The 21,576-nt window shown below is 39.6% G+C and overlaps 1 protein-coding gene across 8 annotated transcripts in view; it reads right to left on the bottom strand.

The window, feature by feature from the left end:
- The window catches only part of ROR2 (receptor tyrosine kinase like orphan receptor 2), a 219,793-nt gene that overhangs the window by 10,850 nt on the left and 187,367 nt on the right, over positions 1 to 21,576 (bottom strand). For all 8 annotated transcript variants that reach the window (XR_004424742.1, XM_033124136.1, XM_033124130.1 and 5 more), the window contains one exon: positions 1,986 to 2,113. Coding sequence is in view for 7 of the 8 variants with exons in the window: in XM_033124136.1 (XP_032980027.1) it covers positions 1,986 to 2,113 (128 nt within the window). In the remaining variant the exon portion in view is untranslated. The remainder of the gene's footprint in view (positions 1 to 1,985; positions 2,114 to 21,576) is intronic.

Raw genomic sequence — 21,576 nt, 5'->3', positions numbered from 1 at the left:
TTGTCTAAGGACGCCAAACCCGGCGTTTCTGTTGGGGGTAATCACGGATGTCACGGCTGACCCTTTTAGGATTTCTCTCCTCCCTCCCCCACAGACCTACCCTGTGAGGGCTTATTTCTGAAGGTATGGTTCCAGGCAGGAGGATATCCAACAACTCCTTCTCTCTTTCGTCCACACCCAGCACGTCACTCTGAAGGTGTCTTGGGGCCCATTCCCTCCCAGGGTTCTGCGAACTAGTTCTGACGCGCATGCTCTAAGAACCGAACATCACGACGTTGCAATGCGGTCTCTAAGCCTAAAGCACCTTTGAGTCCCTGTTTTCAAAAACCCACAAATCCAGAGGATCCTCATTCTAAACCTTCATCTAAAAACTGCTATAAAATCAATCGGCTTAGATATCTGAGTTGCTTAGTCCTTTAAATAATTCCTGGAAATAACTGAGAAACAATCTTGTGCCTTGAATCAGTGTTTGCCAATTAGTGGGATGTAAAATTAATTCTGGAGTCTACAGCTAGCATTTTAAAAGATAAAAATTAGAACAGAACGGAGCATGTCAGAGTGCATGGTTTGTGTTAAGGCTGCAGCCAACTTTCTTCTTTCATAAAATAAAACTGAAGAGAAAAATCCAAGTCCGCTGGTTTTGTTAAGGGTGAATGATGTTTCCTGTAGCTGATTTTTATTCTATGAAATATATGTATGCATATACTAAGTCGCAATGTAAAGTGCACCTTTTACTGCATGTCGTGGTCAAAAGGTTGGAGAAGTTCTGCTTTCAATGAAAAAACATTAAAAGCTTTTCCAATGAGAGATTGCAATGTTTTCAAAACATTCTGTCACTGGGCCAAGATGGCGCCTTCCAGGATCCTCTAGGTCCCATTACTGCCATTCCATTTCTCACTGGACACCTGGCCCTGTCGCCAGGGGGCTCTGTAACCATGGTCTTAGACCCTCCAGACTGAGAGTGAAAGTCAAAGCCAGGGGTGACCTAAACGTAAAGGGACATTTCAATGGCACCTACATGAGTTTCTGCCTGGAAGCCTCATTCCTGCCCCTTACCGGGGCAGTGCTTTGCAAGCCCCGCTGCAAACCCAGCAGACTGTCTTGGGGAGCCCAGGATCAGAGGTCAGCTGGTGCTTCCACTGGGCAGCTGGGGTCAAGCAAGCACTGCTGTGCAGAGAACCCAGTTAATCTGCGATGCCTGCCGTCTTCACAACTTTCCTGGTTTCTTACAGTGTCTGAGAGAGAAATGCGTGCGTGTTTGTGGGGAAAGCAGAAACAGGAGGAGGGCTTTGCAGAACTCTGGTTTAATTCATTGTTTCACTTCTCAAGGGATTTCCCCCAGAAGGCCTTTCCATCAGTGTGTGAAAGTCAGTGAGTGGAAGACTACCAACCAACCAGAGATGGTAACGCATAAGGAGATGGAGGACAAGCAGCTTCATTCCGGAATGACCTGCTCTGTGTTCACACTGTGAAGCTGATACTTGAAGACCTGACTGTCCCTGGGAGTCCAGGGCGGACACAGGTCTGAGCTGACTGCAGCGTTGGCTCGTGGCCCGCAAACTTCTCTCCCAAACAGCTGGAACCAGGCTAATGCACCTTTTAACCACACACAGTTCTCAGAGGGTGCAGCAACGAAAGGCGGGACAAAGAAGTCAAGTGGAGCGAGTGTCATGAGTGCCAGACCCTGGTGACACAGTGAGGACAAGACAACTCAGGGCTTCTGACCCACATGCTTCGCTTAAGTCAATGTGTTAGAGGTATATACCAAGCAATCTGCACTTACTAATTTAAATGGGAACATTTTAGGGTAAACCATGGCAGCAATTGCAACTGCTTCTAAAAAAGGTCTCTGACTTTTTATTGCCAGAGACACGGAGCAGGGACACACTGTCCAAGGTGGTCACCGACAAAACACAGTGGACTGTGTGCACAGGGACGGGGGGCACACACACGTTCATGTCTGCTCAGGAGGCCCCCGCTCCTACCTGTGATCCGGTTCTCGATCTCCCCCTGCATCTGGAGGGAGTCCACATAGATGGTCCGGTTCCCGATGAAACGTGCACAGGCGATTCCCCGGTAGGGCTGGCAGAACCCGTCCTCATGGTCATCATCTCTGGGAAACACACAGTCTTGTAAGCGTACTGGAAGTGTCAAGTACCCCGGATGATTTCTTTTTCTTTTTCAATCTGACATCTTATGACCCAGCCGCCATCTTCTTCATTGGTATTTACCCAGATGAATGGAAAACTTATGTCCACACAAAAACCTGCACACAATGTCTGTAAGAGCTTTATGCACAACTGCCCAAACTTGGAAGTAACCAAGACATGCCCAGTAGGTGAATGGATAATAAACTGTGGTCCATCCAGAGAGTGGGATATTATTTGGCGTCAAAAAGCAATGACATGGAGGAACTTTACATGCCTACTGCTAAGTGAAAGCAGCCAATCTGTAAAGGCTGTGTACTGTATGATTCCAACTAGAGAAGGCAAAACTACAGAGACAGTAAAAAGATCAGTGGCTGCCCGGGTTGGGGGAGAAGGGTATGGATGAATAGGTGGAGCACAGAGGATTTTTAGGGCAATGAAACTACTCTGTATATCACTATAATGGTGGATACATGTCATTATACATTTGTCCAAACCCACAGAGTATACATCAAGAGTGACCCTAATGTAAACTATGGACTTTAGTTAATAATAATGTGTCACTATTAGCTCATCAATTGTAATAAATATACCTGACTAATGCAAGATGTTATCAATAGGGGAAATTGTATATGTGCGTGTGCGTGTGTGCACGCGTATGTGTGTATGTACATGAGAACTCTCTGGTGTTCAATTTTTATGCAAACCTAAGATTGCTCTAAAATATAAAGTCTATCACTTTTTTAAAAATCCAACATCTTTAAGGGGGGATGGAACCAGGGGAGGACCGAGTGTGAAAGAGGAATTATAATCATGAAGCATATATACAAGTGGGTATGTGTTCATGTATACATGTACAAATACACACAGAATGTTAAATGGTGGTATCTCTTAAACTACACCAGAAATATTACTGCACATCCCTATGCACTTCCATTGTTTGCAAACAAGGCTTTTATGGAAACGACGATAATCCAAAATCTGTGTTCTACCTTTAACTTGTAGGAGAGAAATCTCTGAAATAGAGAAAAGCTATGGAGGGGATTCCAAAAGCCTGGTCCTCGCAGAATTTGCACCAGGTGGTATGCTTTTTATGCCATTGAGGTGTGGCCTTGTCATTGTTACATAGACAGCACAGAGTGCATGTGTAAACACGGGGCACACAAAGGGAGACTCGTAAAAGCACGGTCTCCCTCTTGGCCCTGCAATCTGGACTTCACAGGGCCTGTAGGGAACAGCCTGCACAAGCCCTGCTTGAGTATGGGCTAATTTTTTTGGCAGAACCTGTTAGTCCTGCCTTCGGCCTAGGAGATCAGTCATTCAAAGTACCCGGATGCTTTTTAAAGTGACCCTCAGAATGCTCCAAGGAGACAGGAAGAGTTAGCCACAGTAGATAGAGATATCAGGGCTGCCGTCTGCCGGGGAGCAAAGGAGAGGGACCTGGGGCTCCCAGGACAAGCTTCTGACAAGTGCTCAGACCTGTAACAAGTCACTTGTTTTCTAGCAAATCTGTGACCTGCCCATAGCCTAAGAACACTGGTCATTCCACCCTACATTCATTTGGACCATCCCCAATCAGAATCTGTGTTGTGTCCATTTAACCAAATGGACTTCGAAATCCCTATCCCGGCTCCGTCACAAGGGTAAGATCTGCATGCTTGTGACAATGGAGACAAAGAGTCTGGCAGAACCCCCTCTCTACAGCTGCCTCTGCCTGATTCTTCCTCCTTTGCCTTTTTGGTCCCTGAAGAAAATCTCTCTTTCAAAGAAAATAATCTGGAGCAATAAATAATCTAAGTAAGGAGATTATGCCGTCAACAAGAGCCGGAGGCCCTTTCTCTCAAGTTCACTTTCTCTGGGTCAAGGATTCCTTAAATATAGTTTCAATAGGCAAACACATGTGCTAACAATACATACCCACCCACCCCCTTGCACTCCGAGCTAGAGTTAATTGTTGATTAAATCAAAACAAATGCCTACACTTGCCAGACACACCAACACAGGGCAAGTCAACTCTGCCTGGTGTGCGTGCTACGTGTTGGTTTGCAGGCTGGGTTCCAGGCACTTGCCCACTCTGCCAGAAAAATCATTCAGATGTGTGTGCTCTGATTAACGTCACCTACACTTAGAGTATGAGATTTGAGTCAGTCAGTCCCTCGAGGTGACCCCACATGAGTAACAATTTCTTTTCTCCACTTTAAGAGTCAAGGAATGGAAAGCCTGTTCCCTCACTTTGGGCTCCTCCCTGGCCGCCGGTCAGGTGCCCACAGCAGGGGGAGGATGAGGAGAGTGCAGGGAAGACATGCTGAAAAGGGGCTCGAGGCCATGACATCTCGTCCACAGCTCACTCATCTCAGTGGGCTTCTACACTGAACTTTAGAGAATGTTCAAACTCAAAACAGAAGTGGTTGGAAAATGACATCTTTCAGGTTTTTGAATTTTGAGAAAACAAGTGGGAATTACTTTGTTTTCAAACAGAATTATGTTTTATCTTTACCCAGCAAAGTTTGGGATCTCTGAAGAGTGACAGAGCTGAAGAAAGTCTGTAAAACTAGTCACTCAGACCAAAGGAAGGCTCTGGGACAGAAGCAGCCATCTGTAAATCCCTTAAGCTACAACTGAAACACACGCTCACCAAATTCAGAACATCGATGTTACGGAATTCAATGCTGGGTATCTTCTCTATTCCTAAGGCTGCCAGGTACTGATCCAAGGCCTCACGACAGAGATGAAAAAGAAACACACCAACAAGTTCGTGATCAAGGAGGACAGAGAGGTAAATAACTATCATACTGTGTTAAAAAAAAAAAAAAGAGCAATGGGAAAAGAGGAGATTGAAAGGAGAGGAAGGAGTCACCATGTTGTGATAGAAAGAAAGTGCTTCTTCACAAAGCGCCGAGGAGATGGGGGTGCCGATCGCCAGCCCTCTCCCCAAGCGGTGTATGTGAAAAATAAAAATTAGTTTCAAAAGCTTGGAAAACTTCTCAGATATAAATATGAATGGACGTTAAAGGAAAATAAGCCTCCTTGGAAGTTGAAAAGTAATCAATACCAAAATTCAAGTTAAAAAAAACACCTTATAGAACTTCTAGAAATAAAAATTATAGTTGTTGAAACAAAACAAAACAAAAATTAAATATGATTACATATTATGTAGGAACTTAACATTTCGTTTCCCCTACATTTTTTGTTAAAAGTGGTAAAACCATTTTCTAATTGTTTTTCTTGAGTGAAGCAGAGGAAGCTGTATCTCAGATTTGAGGTGGCAGGGGGCACGAGCAAAAGCACACAGTAAACTGAAGTAAATCACTTTAACAAAGACTGAAGCTGAACTCCATAAGCTTCAAGTGATCTGACAGTAATCTAATATTACTGTCTGGAAAAAAACACTTTTCAGAGGAAGATAAGAAAATCTAGAGTACCAACTACAATGTTCTGCATACAATAAAAAATTACCAGACATGTGAAGAAACAGCAAAATATAACTCATGGTCAAGAGAAACCAACCCAAAGATGACCCAAGATGTTAGAATTAGCAGACCAGGACTCTAAGGAACTGTTAACTATGGAGAACAATGCACAAAAGAAAGAATTAGGTTGGTGCAAAAGTAATTGCGGTTTTTGCAATTATTTTTAACCTTTTAAAATGCAATTACTTTTGCACCAACCTAATACAATGAAGATACAGGTAACTACAGGAGAGATGGAAACTTTAAACGAATCAAAGGGAACTGAAACACACAATCTCTAATAAAACATGGTATTAACAGAGTGTATAAAACAGAAGAAAGTCAGTAAACTTGACAGGTCAATTGAAAATTTCCACACTGAAACCAAGAGAGACAAAAATACTGACAAAAAATAAACAGAGCCTCAGTGAGCTGTGGGAAAGCACAAGTGGTGTAACTTATGTGCAGTCAATACACCAGGCGGAGAGGAGAGAGAGCAAAGGTATCAGGAAAAAGGTTTGAAAAAATAATGGCCAATTTCCCCCCCCAAATTTAATTAAAAAACAGTTACATACCAAGCAAGGAGTATCAGTGAAAAGCAAGTAGGATAAATACAAAGGAAACCACACTTACACGCATCACAGTCAACCTGTTGAAAACCTAGGATAAATAGAAATGGGAGGACATAACGAATACTGTATTTCCCCAAAAATAAGACCTAGCTGGACAATCAGCTCTAATGCGTCTTTTGGAGCAAGAATTAATATAAGCCCCGGTCTTATTTTACTTATAGTAATAATATAAGACCCGGTCTTATATTAATTTTTGCTCCAAAAGACGCATTAGAGCTGATTGTTCAGCTAGGTCTTATTTTCGGGGAAGCAGGGTACTGGCTGACCCTTTTCAGAAACAATGTAAAACAGAAGACCAGGGAATGACAGCTTCAGTGAACAAGCAGAGAAAATGAACTGTGAACCTGGAATTCCATACTCAGCAAAAAAGTATTTCAAATAAAAGGGTCTATTAATAAAAACGACATAAACATGAATACACCTAATATCAGAGCTTCAAAATATATGAACAAGAATTGACGTAACTAGTGGACAATTCAGAAAAATTCACAGTTACAGTTGAAAATTTTAACACCTGTCTCTCAGCAATTAATAGAACTAGACAACAAAAAAGAAAAAGAAAAAAAATAGTGAAGAAACAACAGTGGAAACAGTAACCACCCCATGACCTACTGGACATTTGTAGGACGATATACCCAACAGGACAGCATATGTTTCAGTGCACATGGCACGTTCACCCAAGAGACCATATGCTTACCACAAAATAACTCACAATTAAGTTTAAAAGAACTGAAGCCACACTCTGATCACAAAGAATTAAATTAGAAATCAGTAACAAAAGATACTTAGAAACTCTCCAAATATTTGTAAATTAAACAGCATACTTATGGATAATCTTTGGGCTCAAAAAAACAAACAAACAAGGAAAGTTAAGTAGGATTTTAAATGGAATGTGAAAATATAAAATATTAAGAAATGAAAACAGGATAGCATACAATTAAAACAGTAATTAGAGATAAACTTATATCTTTAAATGCTTAAATTAGGTAAGGTTTTATACCTTAAGAAGTTAGAAAAAGAATGTCAAATTAAACCTTAAGTAATTAGAAGAAAATGCTAAAGACAAGAGCAGAAATCAATCAAATAGAAAACAGTAGAAAGATAAATAAAGCCAAAAGTTGGTTCTTTAATCAGTTAAAATTGCTAATACCTAGAAAAAATAATTAAGAAAAAGAAATACTCATTACCAGTGTTAGGAGTGCACAAGAGGACATCACCCAAGACCCTAATAAATGTTAAAAGATAGTAGGAAATATTATGAACAAATATATGAACATAGATTCAACAACTTAGAAAAAGAACTACAAATTCCTCGAGAAAAACAAAGTACAAATAGGAAGAAAAACTCAGAAAAACTCTACGTCTCTTACTTGAAGTAGCAATCAAAAACCATCCCACAATTAAAACTCCAGCTCCAAAGAATAGAAACTGGTGAATTCTGTCAAACTTTTAAGGAAGAAACATCAGTAATTTTACACAAAGTCTTTCAGAACATAAAGGAGTAAGGGATACTTTCTAATTCATTTTACAAGGAAGCATAAGCCTGCAACACTGGACAAGGGCATCCTAAGGACATCACAGACGAATTTGCCTCCTGATCAAAGGGCAACATGCTTCATGAAACAACAGCAAACTGGACTCAGCAAAATAAAGAGACAGAAATGGGTAATGGGCCAACGGGGCTAGCCCAGGAGTACAAAGTTGCTTCAACATTTAAGACACAATCTCTGTAAACACAGAGAAACTGCGCTGTTGTCTCACCTGATACAGCAAAAGAGGTGACAAAGGTCAATACTATTCATTAACAAAACTCTCACCAAACAAAGGAAGTCCCTCAATCTAACTTTTAAATGCACCTATGAGAAGTCTACAACGAATATCTCACTTCATGGTGAAATAAGGTACATTTTCCCCACAGAAATGGAAACAAGACAAAGATATGGGCTCTTAGTACTTCTGTCCATTATTGCATGGAGGTCCTAACCATTACAATAATGACATGGTAGGTAGGTAGATAGATGATTGATAGATAGATGATAGATAGATAGATAGATATAGATAGAGAGATAGACAGGAAGAAGACAAATAGATAAATGGCTTATATATTGGAAAGGGAGAATAAAACTGTCTGTACTCACAGATGATAAAATTTACATAGAAAATCCTAAGGAATATATTTAAGAACTACTAAAACTAATATGGATTTAGTACGGTCACAGGATAAAGTCAGTATACTCAATGGTATTTCTATATGTGAGCAACAATTAGCAAATAATTTTTAAAAATACGTCATTTACAATAACATTAAAAATACATAAAAGAGTAGTCAAATTCATAGAGACAGAAAGTAGAATGGTGGTTGCCAGGGGCTGGGGGAGGAGAGCATGGGGAGTTAGTGTCTCATGGGGCAGAGATTCAGTCTGGGAAGCTGAAAAAGCTCTAGAGGTAGATGTGGTCATAGCTACTCAACAACGTGAGTGCACTTAATGCCACTCACGTGGATAATTTGAAATTATCCACTTTCAAATGGTTAAAATGCACAGGAATAAAGTTAATAAAATATGTACAAGACCTCCACACTTCAAACTTCCAAACACTGCAGAGAGAATGGAAAGAAAACCTAAATACATATATACCATGTTCATAGTTGGAATACTCAATAGTTTTAAGTAGTCAATTCTCCCACAGTGCAATAATACCCTATCAAAATCCTAACAGGATTTCCCCACAAATTACTTTAATTACAAAAGGAAAAATAACTATATAATGAGAAAATGGATCTTAACCAGTGAGCAAAATTAACATCATCAGTAAGGAGAAACTAACATCATGTACCTGCAGATGTGATACTATGAAAAGGAAACACCACATATGTGCTACTTAAGGCAAAAATGCGTAACCAGAATTTAACCATGAGTAAACACCAGTCAAACCTAAATTTAGAGACATCCTATAAAACAACCACCCTGCAATTATCAAGAATTTCAATGTCATGAAAGGTCAAGAAATTGTTCCAGATTAAAGGAGACTAAAGCAACATGGCGAAGACACCGTACCGAAGGGAGAGGGATGTAGGGATGTAAGCAGCACGACTGCGGCAGGTCAAGAAACTGATGTATGAATGGCAAGTCAAAGACAGATATTCTGGATTTCAAGCTGCTGTTCTGTAAGGAAACAGCACTGATCGTAGGGAAAACACACTGAAATACTAAGAGGCAAAGGAGTGTAATGAATGCAGCAACACACTCTCAAATGGTTCAGAAATAATAATAATTACAAATATGCATAGAGGAAATGATAAGTCAAATATGGCAAAATGATAAAAAAATTGGTAAACCTGAGTAAAGAGCATATGGAACTACTTATTAGTATTCTGGTAACTTTTTCATAGGTTCAAAGTTATCTCATGATAGAAAGTTAAAAAGCATCCCAGTAGGCACTTTTGTAGAAATTGACAAACTGATTCTAGGACTACATGCAAATGGTACTAAAATAGCCAAAACAATAAGGAAAGAGAACAGGAATAAGAATGATGAGGATTTATACCACCTCATCACAATTATCCAGACAATGTGGTATTGGGGTGTAAGGATAGATCCACAGAACATGGTAGAACATCCCAAAATAGGCCCTCACATATGGTCAACTGATTTTCAATAGAGGCACTAAGGTATTCACGAAGGATAGGCCTGTTTCTGAAACATGGTGCTTGAACAACTGGATATTTGTATGGAATAAAATGGACTTACACCCACAATTCACACTATGCACAGAAACTGCTCTTGAGATGGATCACAAACTTAAACATAAAAGCTCAAGTTATAACACTTACAAAGGAAACACAGGAGAATATATAACACCAAGGTAGACAAAGCCAAAGATTTCTTAGACATGAAGCATAAAAGAAAAAATGATAAACTAGTCTTATCAAAATTAAATTTTCCTGCTCATCAAAAGACAGAATTAAGAAATTAAAAAGGCACGCTACAGGCTGGGAGAAAACATTTCATATCTCTGAAAAGGAATGATATACAGAATATATAAAGACCTCCCATAACTCAATAGAAAGACAAAAACACAATAAAATTGGACAAAAGGCCTAACAGATACTTCACACAGTGCAGCCTAAAAAAATGGTCCCATTTTTAGTGATCAAGGAAATGTCAATTAAACCACCATGAATCCTCATGACACATGACACCAGAATTGCTAAAATTAAATGACTGACAATATCAAATGTTGGTGAGGATGTGGAGCAACTGGTGGTGACAGTGGAAAATGGAGACCAGTTTGGGGAAGAGTTTGGAAATTTCTTGTACAGTTTATATATGCCTCTGACCCAGCAATCCCACACCTAGAGTTTGTTCTAGAGCAATGGAAACATGTTCACAAAAATACCTGAACATAAATGTTGTAATTGCCCTAAACTAGAAACCCAAATGTCCACCAACAGGTGAAGAGACATATTGTAGTATCTTCATACAACAGAATACATGCCATCAGTAAAAGGGATTAAACCACAAGATGAATATTTCAGATATTACATTTTGTGAAAGAAGCAGACATAAGTCTCCCAAGAGCATGTAAACAGCATAAGGAAGGAAGTTTTAATTTTGTCCGTTTTGCTCATTGTTGCATCCCCAACACCTTGAACAGGGACTGACCCATAGTTGGCCCTCCATATAAATGTGTTAAATGAATCAATGATTTCCTTGAAAATCAGACACCATACTGTATGCTTATTTCTCTCTACTGCCAAGATGAAATATTCGTAGCATCTGATTATACCGATGTATTAAACATCCACTTGGTCAAATGAACATACCCAACACCAACATTCATGTGATAAAAACCCAGTCACCAAACCTTTGCGAAACACTGACATTTGCCACAACCATCGGTAAGGCCAGGATCCCACGAGGCACCCAGAGGCAGAGAAATAGCGGCTCTGATGTGACCAGTCCACTAAGAAGTAAATGCTATTGTTTTTCACGTGCTCACGGCGCTGGTCCTGCCCAGGCAAACCTCAGAAGGCTGGTATTTCCTTGGGTGAGTGTGGAGGTCAGTGTGTAAAAAGCTCTCATCCATGCAAAACAGGGCATACTAGCTAATACATGGGCTCAAGTGAACACAAAAGGACCTCGTGGGGACAATGAATGTGTTACAACATGCCAAGTGCTAATGTGATCATTACTGCTGAAGTGCAAGCATTTTCATTTGTGGCATTACACGGTCTGAATTAAGGAGACAGTATGTGTATTACTCTAGTGACCTTACTGATGATCGTCTGTTTACTTGCTTATTGCCTACATCACGTAGTGTTAAAATGAATTAAGTTTCTATCTTATAGACAAGTTCTGTACTACGGTATTTAAGGATGCTTGTTACATTTTCCATAAAATAAAACCTATCATAACAAGAAGTCATAGAAAAAAAATTAGGTTGGCCTCTCCCCTCCTTCCAACTCAATTTGATATTGTTGGTGGTAATGGTTTTAATATCAAATGCTAAATGTCAGCCATTTGCCTGAGTTAGTCTACTTACTTAAGAGTAAGGCAGCTTGGTTTTTCCTTGGAAGGAGTCATTTTTAATTACTGGCTTGTCAGTTGGCAGTTTCAGTGTTTTATTTTTAATAGTGCTATTTTCCTGTAATTAAGATAAAGTTTAAACTAGATTTATGACAAATTCCCCAAAAATAGCAACGGGAGGAGTATGAGGTAGAGGATGGCTGAGTTCTGTTTAGACATGCAAAGGTGCCTTTGAGTCACCAGCCTGGAGGCACCCATTATGAGGCTAAATTTGAGGGCCTCGAGATAGGGAGATAAGCCAGATCTGGAAATGGAGACTCCAAGGTTATGAACACACAGGGGGAGAATGGCTGAAGCCTTGGAATTACCTACAGTTTGTGAAGTAAGAAAATAAGAGGGCTCAAGATTCAGCCCCAAGGAAGGTGATTTCCCAGAGGCCAATAATTAACATGACTTTTAATTGTCCAAAAGCACAACACACATTCCTTTAAGCAGTTGTTTTTTGAAGCACATTGTGTATGCACACACTGTGGGCCATGAGGTTGGCCCAGGACAACAATACAGGAAACAGGAAGTATGATGCTCAAGCTTCAAGGAGCACACCCGCCCCACCCCCTAGCCCCGCCTCCATGCCACCAGGCTGCCCTACCGGTGTATGTAGGGATTTATAATCGTGAAAGTGAACCACTTTTTAGAAGAGCAGATAAAATGAAACCCATATATGAAATGTGAGACACACAGCCTCGAATTAATCCCCTGGCATTACTAAAATGCTACCTGAGTAAGCTATAATAACCCTGCCTTTCTTTGAACGTACATCTGTGGGGAAAGAGCCTGTTCTTAAAGCTTTTGTTCACCATATACAAACCCTCCTAACCACCCCCTGCAAATGGGTGGAAGGAAAAACAATGTTTTAATGATAGTAACTCCCTTAACCTCCAAGAATGTCCACCCCCACATCCCCCAACAGACACAAACTGGTGTTCACCATACTCCCAGTGTTCACGTGTGTGGACGTGTGAGGGCAGCAGCTAGGGAAAGAGAGCAATGAGTTTGGAGCGGGTGAGTCATCTGCAACCATTCCTGTTCATGTCTCAGACCAACAGCAGTGTGTCCTGGCGTTGGTGCGCTGTAATTAGGGATCAACCAAGGCTATGTTATTATTCACCACACAACTCTCCATTTGCAGGTACAGGGTACACTACTAGACCAACAATGAAAAAGCAACAACGGCTATGCATTTTCTCAGGAAATAGTCTGAGAGAGGAGTCAGAGCACAGGATAAGCTGGTGGTAGTCCAGTGACAAAAACAGAGAACTTGTGGATGATTCTGTTGTAAACACATTGATTTTCCCTCTTTCTGTCTTCGTTTTGGGTAACTTCCAGAAATACCGTAAAGGAGAGGGAGGTTAGTATACTGAAACACAATCATAGTCAATGGGTGGGGGAAAAACCAAGCCACAGAAAAACCACCACCAAAGGGCTACAAAATATCAATCCAAGAAAGTCATCTGCCAGCACAAAGTTAGCAGACCAATTCAATTATTGAAAGAATAACTTACCCTGACTGAGTGGATTTCAGTCTAGAACTATAAAGTTACTTAATAATAGAAACTCTATTACGTAACATAATATTAACATGTTGAAAGTAGAAAAACTATACAATCACCTTTGTATCTGAAAAAGTAACTGCAAAAATCAAACCTCTGTGCAATTCCAAAAAAATTCGTATGAAAGAATGAAAGACAGTTAAGATAATTTAGAAAAACGGCACAGGAATAAGGTAAAGAAGTCAGTCAGTTCAGGCTACCATAACAAATATCAGAGACTGGGTGACTTAAACAAACATTGATTTCTCAGTTCTGGAGGTCGACAAGTTCAATATCAAAGTGCTGGTATATTCAGTTCCTAGCTCTCAGGAGGCCACCTTCTTGCTGTGTTCTCATGTGGGGTAGGGAGAGAGGGACAGGGGGAAGGAGACAGAGAGACAGAGAGAGAGAGAGAGAGAATCTCTGATGTCTCTTCCTCTTCTTCTGAGACACTAGTCCTACCAGATCAGGGCCCACCCTTATGACCCCATTTAACCCTAACTTCCTCCTTAAAGGACCTCTCTCTAATACAATCACATGGGGGTGGGAGGTGGGGGTTAAGGCTTCAAATATGAACTTGGGAAGAAATAATTCAGTCCATAGCAGTCAGTGAGACAATTTCTCTCTATATAGCAAGATGCATTTAAAGCTATACTGCTGGAACACTGTGGTATTATTCCAGGTACAGAAGATGCTGGATGTAAACAGAGTGCCTAGAAGCAGGTCTGCATGTATAGAAATTTTACATATAACAGAGGTGACAGTAAATTTATTGATTACAGATGAGGCTATTCATTAGATGGTGCCCAAGGCATGATATAGAAAAGTATTACAATGGAACCCTAACTATACCAGCATAAAAATCAATTCCAGATGGAGTAAAAACTATGTAAAATTTTATCTAGAATATATTTTAAAACTTGAAAATCAATAAGGAAAAGACAAAAATCCTACTGAAAACTGGACAAAATACAGTCTATTCTGGTTATCTGTGGTAGTTATTTTCTATAAAATCACCACAAACATGGACTTAGCAAATACTGAGCCATTGTTCCTACGGGAAAAACAGAGTTTACTGCGAGTCTGTGGTCATAACATTTTCATCAACGATCAATACATAACCTTGTTTTATGTGTGTTTCTGTTTCTGTTTTATTAACATTGAGCTCATTGCCAGTAGCACTATAAGCCATGCCTGACCCAAACTCATCTAGCAGGCGTTTCGCACGCATTTCCTCCGTAAGGCACATCACAGCTTTTCTCACTTAGGGCACCAGACAGCAATTCAGCACTATGCCTGGGGCCATATTGAATAGCAAAATCACAAACAAACAGCACAAAACACAAACTGACTTCAAAAAGGACACTTCTTTATAGCAGGAGAGCTGAAAACAAGGAGACAGACCTCAGCTGGGAATGTGTGCCTTGGGTGACTCAAATTTTTCACTGTTCTACATATGCCCCTGAGTGACCGTGAAAACACCCTGAAGTTTGATTTTGGGGTTACAAAGAAATTTTAGTGAGTAACAACTTGCAAGTATGGAATCTGCAAACGAGGACAAACTATACATGGACAGGCAATTTAATGGCTAGTAAACCAACAAAAATATGTTCAACTTCACTATTTACTGGTCAAGTCCAAACTAAAATTACTATAAATTACCACTGGACACCCAGGACATTGGCAGAATGTGAAGTTCTGATAATACCACATGCTGGAAAATGTGGGGAAATGAGCACTTCTGCTTCACTGGTGGGACTATGAATTGTTTAGCCACCTTGGAGGGCAATCTGCCACACCTGGTTGCGGTAGGAGCTGCACGCCTGCAATTCCACTCCCAGCTCTCTGTCACCAGGCGAATCTCACCCACCCAGACAAGAAGACATGGACAGATGTTCACATACGATGGTCTCTATCAGTGAAAACAACTAAGCTTCACTCAGCAGGCACATAAACAATTAAAGTGGGACTGATTCATAGAATGGAATGCTGTATATTTGTTAAAATGAATGTCACCTACATGTATTAACATGAACTTCCTCACCAACCTCCAAAAAAATGTACTTATTTGCTATTTACAAGAGACCTACATAAAGCAGAACACGAAAAGGTTAAAAAAAGAAAAGTGGGACAGAAATAGTAACAGAGGTTCTCAGCAAATGAAAATAAAAAGAAAGTAGATGCAACAATATTATTATCTGGCAAACTGAACTCAAGGTGAAAAGCATTAAAAGGAATTTAAAAACAAAGAAAAACAAAAGCTATGTAGCCTCAAACCTATAGCCTCAAACCACACAAATTTAAAAAACAGAAAACTGATAGAAATTGGCAAATTCAGAATGATTATAAAATGGATGTCTTTCACATATTTTCAGATATCTGTAATCCATGTGGACAAAAAAATAGACATTTTTAATAACACACTTAACATACCTGATCTAATGCATAAATTATGTGTGGCCACCATTAGAACACACTAATTTTGTGAAATGACAGGAAATATTCACAAAAATTAATTATTGTCTAATTGGTTATAAAGAAAATCTTAACAAATTAACAAAAGTAAAACACATTCCAAATTCACTGAAAATAATGCAACAAAAATCAGAAAATAACAAAAAATAAAAGCCTATGTACCTGGGTACAGGAGGAAGACGATGTAGCCAAAATGGCATTCAGAGGAAACTTTTATAGTTTTAAATGCATTTGTTTGAAAATTTAAAATAACTAATAAAAATTACTTTTTCAGGACATTAGAATGACATAAAGAGCACTTGCATTAAAACTTACATATAATGAAATGCACAAATTTTAAGTATCCATTAATAATACACACCAGAATGGCCCAACTTAAAAAGACTGACCAGACCGAATGCTGGTAAACATGTGCAGTGACCAGAACTCCCCCACCTGCCAGTGGGAGTGCAAAATGGTACCGCCACCTCAGGAAAAGGTCTGGTATTTCTCACAGCACACACAGACCCTCCCTATAAGCCAGCGATTCTACTCCTAGATATTCTCCTAAGAGAAATGAAAATACACTCATATATCCACAAAAAACCTATATGAGAATATCCATTACAGCTGATTCATATTAGTCAAAGGATGCACTCTGCTCATGTGTCCATCAACAGGAGAATAGATAAACCAACTGGTACAGTCATAAAATGGAACATTATTCAGCAACACAAAACAGCAGCCTGATACAGGTACAACATGAATGAGTCTCAAAGACAATGCTAAGTGAAGGAAGCCAGGCTTAAGTGCCTATGTGCAGCAGGATTTCATTTCTATAACGTTCTAAAACATGTAAAACTAGTCCATGGTAGAAAAATATCAGAACAGTGGTTATCTGGGGAGGAGGGGAGCTGACTAGGACGTTACATGATGGAACTGTCTACATTGATAGGAATATTCTGTGTCTGGATAGGGGTTTGGATTGCAGAGGTTTCTGCATTTGTTGGAACTTATTAATAGAATATGTAAGATTTATGCATTTCATTGTATATAAGTTTTAACTCAAAAAGAAGAAACAACAATAGTACACAGATCCCTCCTGTGATGAGCAAATAACAACCAAGTTTCAACTATAAGAGGAGGACACACACCACCCACACAAGGGACACACCTGGAGCAACCAGCTCAAGTGACCAGGACGACTGCACTGCTGAACCCCACAGCACACCTACTACATAAGGCCACTCTACTAAGACCAGAAGACATAGAGCCCTACCTAATACATAGAAACAAAAACAGGGAGGCAGCCAAAAGGGGGAGACAAAGAAACAGGTCCAAATAAAAGAACAGAACAAAACTCCAGAAAAAGAACTGAACGAAATGGAGATAAGCAATCTACAAGACGTAGTGTTCCAAACACTGGTTATAAAGATGCTCAGTGATCTCAGGGAGAATTTCAACAAAGAGACTGGAAACATAAAAATGGAGATAGAAAACAATTAAGAACCAGTCAGAAATAAAGAATACATAAACAGAAATGAAGACTACATTACAGGGAATCGACAGATTAGATGAAGCAGAGGATCAAATCAGCAATTTAGAAGATAAGGTAGCAGAAAACACCCAATCAGAACAGCAAAAAAAAAAAAAAAAAAAAAAGAACCTCCAAAAACTGAGGAGAGTTTAAAGTGTATCTGGGACAACCTCAAGGGTACCAACATTCTGGGGTACCAGAAGGAGAAGAGACACCAAGGAAATGAAAACCTATTTGAAGAAGTAATAACTGGAAACTTCCATAATCTGGTGAAGGAAATAGACATACAAGTCCAGGAAGTGCAGAGAGTCTCAAACAAGATGAACCCAAAGAAGCCAACACTAAGACACATCATAATCAAAATGACAAAGGTAAAGACAAAGAGAGAACCTTAAAAGCAGCAAGAGAAAGGCAGTTAGTTACCTCATAAGATTATCAGCTGATTTCTCAACACAATCTTTACAGCCCAGAAGGGATTGGCAGGAAATATTCAAAGTGATGAAAAGCATGGACGTACAACCAAGACTACTCTACCCAGTAAGGCTATCATTTAGAATCGAAGGACAGATAAAGAGATTCCCAGACAAGAAAATGCTAAAGGAGTTCATCACCACCAAACCAGTATTACAATGAATCTCAGAGGGACTTCTATAAGACCAAAAAAAAGAAAAAGAAAAACACCAATGAATAATAAAATGGCAATAACTACATACCTATCAACAATTATTTTCAATGTAAATGGATTAAATGTGTCAATCAAAAGATAGGGTAGCTGAATAGGTAAGAAAACAAGACCCTTACATATGCTGTCTACAAGAGACTCACTTCAGATTGAAAGACACAAACAGACGGACAGTAAAGTGATGGAAAAAGATATTTCATGAAAATGGAAACAAACAAACACACAAAAATCGGCAGTAGCAATACTTATACCAGACAAAATAGAGTTCTAAACAAAGACTGTAACAAGAGACAAGAAGGACCCAGTAATCCCACTTTTGGGTATTTATCTGAAAAAACACAAAATGCGACTTCAAGGGGACATGCTCATCCATATGTTCACTGCAGCATTATTTACATAAGCCAAGATATGAAGGCAACCTGGGTATCCCTGAATGGATGAATGGATAAAGAAGAGGTGGTACATATATACAATGGAATATTACTCAGCCGGTAAAAAGAAGGAAATCTTGCCATCTGCAACAACATGGATGGACCTAGCGGGTACTGTGTTGAGTGTAGTAAGTCAGATAGTGAAAGACGAATGTCACATGATTTCACTTGTAAGTGGAATCTAAAGAACAAAGCAAACAAACAAATGAAACAGAAACAAACTCATAGATACAGGGAATATTTTGATGGTAGCGTGGGTAGGTGAAAAGGGGGAAGAGATCAAGAAGTACAAATTGGTTGTTATGCAGTAGTCATGGAGATGTAGGGTATAGTATAAGGAATATAGCTGACAGTATAGCATCAGCTGTCTACTAGCTCTATAAGGATGATAGATGGGGGTTTGGGGGTAAGGTATAAAAGGTGATGGGATTAAGAAGTACAAACTGGTAGTTACAAAACAGTCATAGGGATGTAAAGTATATATAGTCATAATAAATAATAATAAAGTAAATATAGTCATAATATGGTAATAACTATGTATAGTGCCATGTGGGTACTAGTTAGTGGGATCACTTCTTAAATTCTATAAATTTCTAACCACTATGCTATACCTCTGAAACTAATATAAAATAATAATATTGACTATCAACTATGAGTGAAAAATTAAAAAGGGGAGGAAAGACAAAAGAAGACTAAGAGGTTCAAAGTTATAGATATAAAACAAATTAAATCATGGGGATGTAATATACAGCATAGGGAATATAGTCAATAATATTGTGATAGCGTGGTACAGTGTCAGATGGTTGCTGAACTTACCAGGGTGATCACTTCTTTAGCATAGGGAATGTAATCAATAATATGGTAATAATTATGTATAGTGCCAAGTGGGTACTGTTGAATGACTATGATGTACACCTAAAACTAATACATATTGTATGTTAACTATATTTTAATGAAAACCTTAAAAAAAATAAGAATAGTACACAGACACTGAACTCATGTTAATGATTCCCATGCTGAAAAATGTCAGGGTAAGTGTACAAATATCTGCAACTTGTGAAAGGATCAAAAAATATGATGGATGGAGATGGATGAAAAGATAAGCAATAAAGCTAGCACAGCATAATGTAAATGGTGGGATGGTTGGCAGGTGTATGGATTGGATGATCAGTATAAAACTTCCTACTTTTCCATATGTTTGAAATTTTTCACAACAAATGTTAAGAAAAAAAGGATATGTTAAAACATGAAGGGATACTTGATATTTAATTTAGATACTAGTTTTCCCCAAATTTATCTAAAAATTCATTGCAACTCCAATCAAAATACCATCAGAATTTTTCAAGGAAATTAGGGTGCTCTTTAACAAAACACATGGAAACCGACATAATTATTGATAAATGACAGAATTTAAATTTCTATGTGACCAATAAGAAAAATAATTATTCAAAATCATTATGAAACAACGAAAGGACAATGGGCAAGGACTACAAAGAGACATCTGACAAAGAAGAACCACGGAGCCAGAATACATCTGTCCTTGAGCAAGCCGTGGTGACTGGCAGCGGAGAGTTGAGCAGTCAGTACCAGTCTTCATCCTCTGAAGTCACAAAAACAAACAGACTTGGAAATCACGTTGGAGGTAAGGAGAAATGGGCTTTCTTCTGTGTGGTGGGTCGCGACCTGTGCACAACACGTGACAGGACTGCTTACACACAGGTGATCCTAGGCCCCTCATGTCCATCTCTTCAGAATGCCTCCTAGAGAAACTCTGTCTACAGTCTCGGGACACAAACAGGGAGGCACCATGAGCATGGGAACAGAAATTCCTGTCACTGCAGGGACAGTCACGTGCTTCAGGGACAGAGAGGAAGAAAGACTACCAGGGAAATTTTAAATACACTGACACAGTTAATTACACATGTCAAGTATAATATCATTTATGTAAAGTGGATAGAAGTCAGGTACTCTATCTATCTCTCTAGATACATGGATGTACTAATGCAGATAGGGCCCTGCTCTGGCCACACCCATGTGACAATGGAAGTGAGCCTGGGGTAAAGGCCAGAGGGATGGGACTGGGTGAGCGTTCACTTTACCAGAGCTGCCCAAATTATTTGCAGGAATGTGTTGATTTAATCCGTAATAAAAAATGCAAATAAAATAAGTGTAAAAATACTGTTAAATTTTTCTGTAAAATTGAAATATGTAAATATATATTTGAGATTTATATATTTAATACATTTGATCATATAAAATTATATTTATATACTTTATAATATATTGTATGCTTTTATATAATACTTATATAAATAATGATATAAAAAGAAAGTAATAATTCAACGCTTGAAATGACTTATACCTTTTCCCAAAGCCTCACTGATGTTCCCTTGATGCGATTTCGTCTTCCCTCACTCAGCGCGTGAATAATCATTAAGGAGAAATGCTCAGCACTACTGCTCAGCATAGGACAGTCTCACGAGTCTGCCCCGTGCAGGCAGCGCCTGATGCGTGCTCAGAGGGCCTGGCCCGCCTGCCACGCCCAGGTGGCTGGTGGTGATGAGCCGCTGGGGGGGACACGGACATGCAAACAGGCTCAGTTAGCCAAAACCCAGCATCTGTGTCACTGTTCAGAACATTTGGAGGTGACGCTCTGGCACTCTCATGTCGGTAGGAAATGAGGAATCCACCCGCCTCTGCTAACCTCAGACATGGCACTGATGTGATTCTCAGCCTGACAGCGGTGATGTGTTAGGTCCAGGGGGCATCTTCCCACAATGGGACAAGGGTGGTGGCCAGACGCTGCACCAGGAGTCAGAGGCCTGAGTTCACAGCAGAAACTGTTCATGGCTCAGTAAAGAACCTGAGCCACACTCCGAGCCCCTGCCTCCTCATGGTAATGGCTGACCAGGCCTGAGGCCCCACCATGTGGTGGGTGGTACTGGGACTCCAGGGAGAACTGCCCCCTGGTTCCAAATGTGTTTGGACACTAGCTCCCGGTGGCCCCGTGCAACCTGGTCTGTGTGCTGATACTCTTTCCAGGTGCCCTGAAAGGTCACGACTGCTGAAAGGAACTAGCAATGCTGAAAGGAACTATTTTTATGACATTTTTCCAAACATGAAACTG

This window comes from Rhinolophus ferrumequinum, chromosome 12, assembly GCF_004115265.2.
Source record: "Rhinolophus ferrumequinum isolate MPI-CBG mRhiFer1 chromosome 12, mRhiFer1_v1.p, whole genome shotgun sequence".
NCBI classification, from domain to species: domain Eukaryota; kingdom Metazoa; phylum Chordata; class Mammalia; order Chiroptera; family Rhinolophidae; genus Rhinolophus; species Rhinolophus ferrumequinum.
This window is presented reverse-complemented; position numbering and strand designations above follow the sequence as displayed.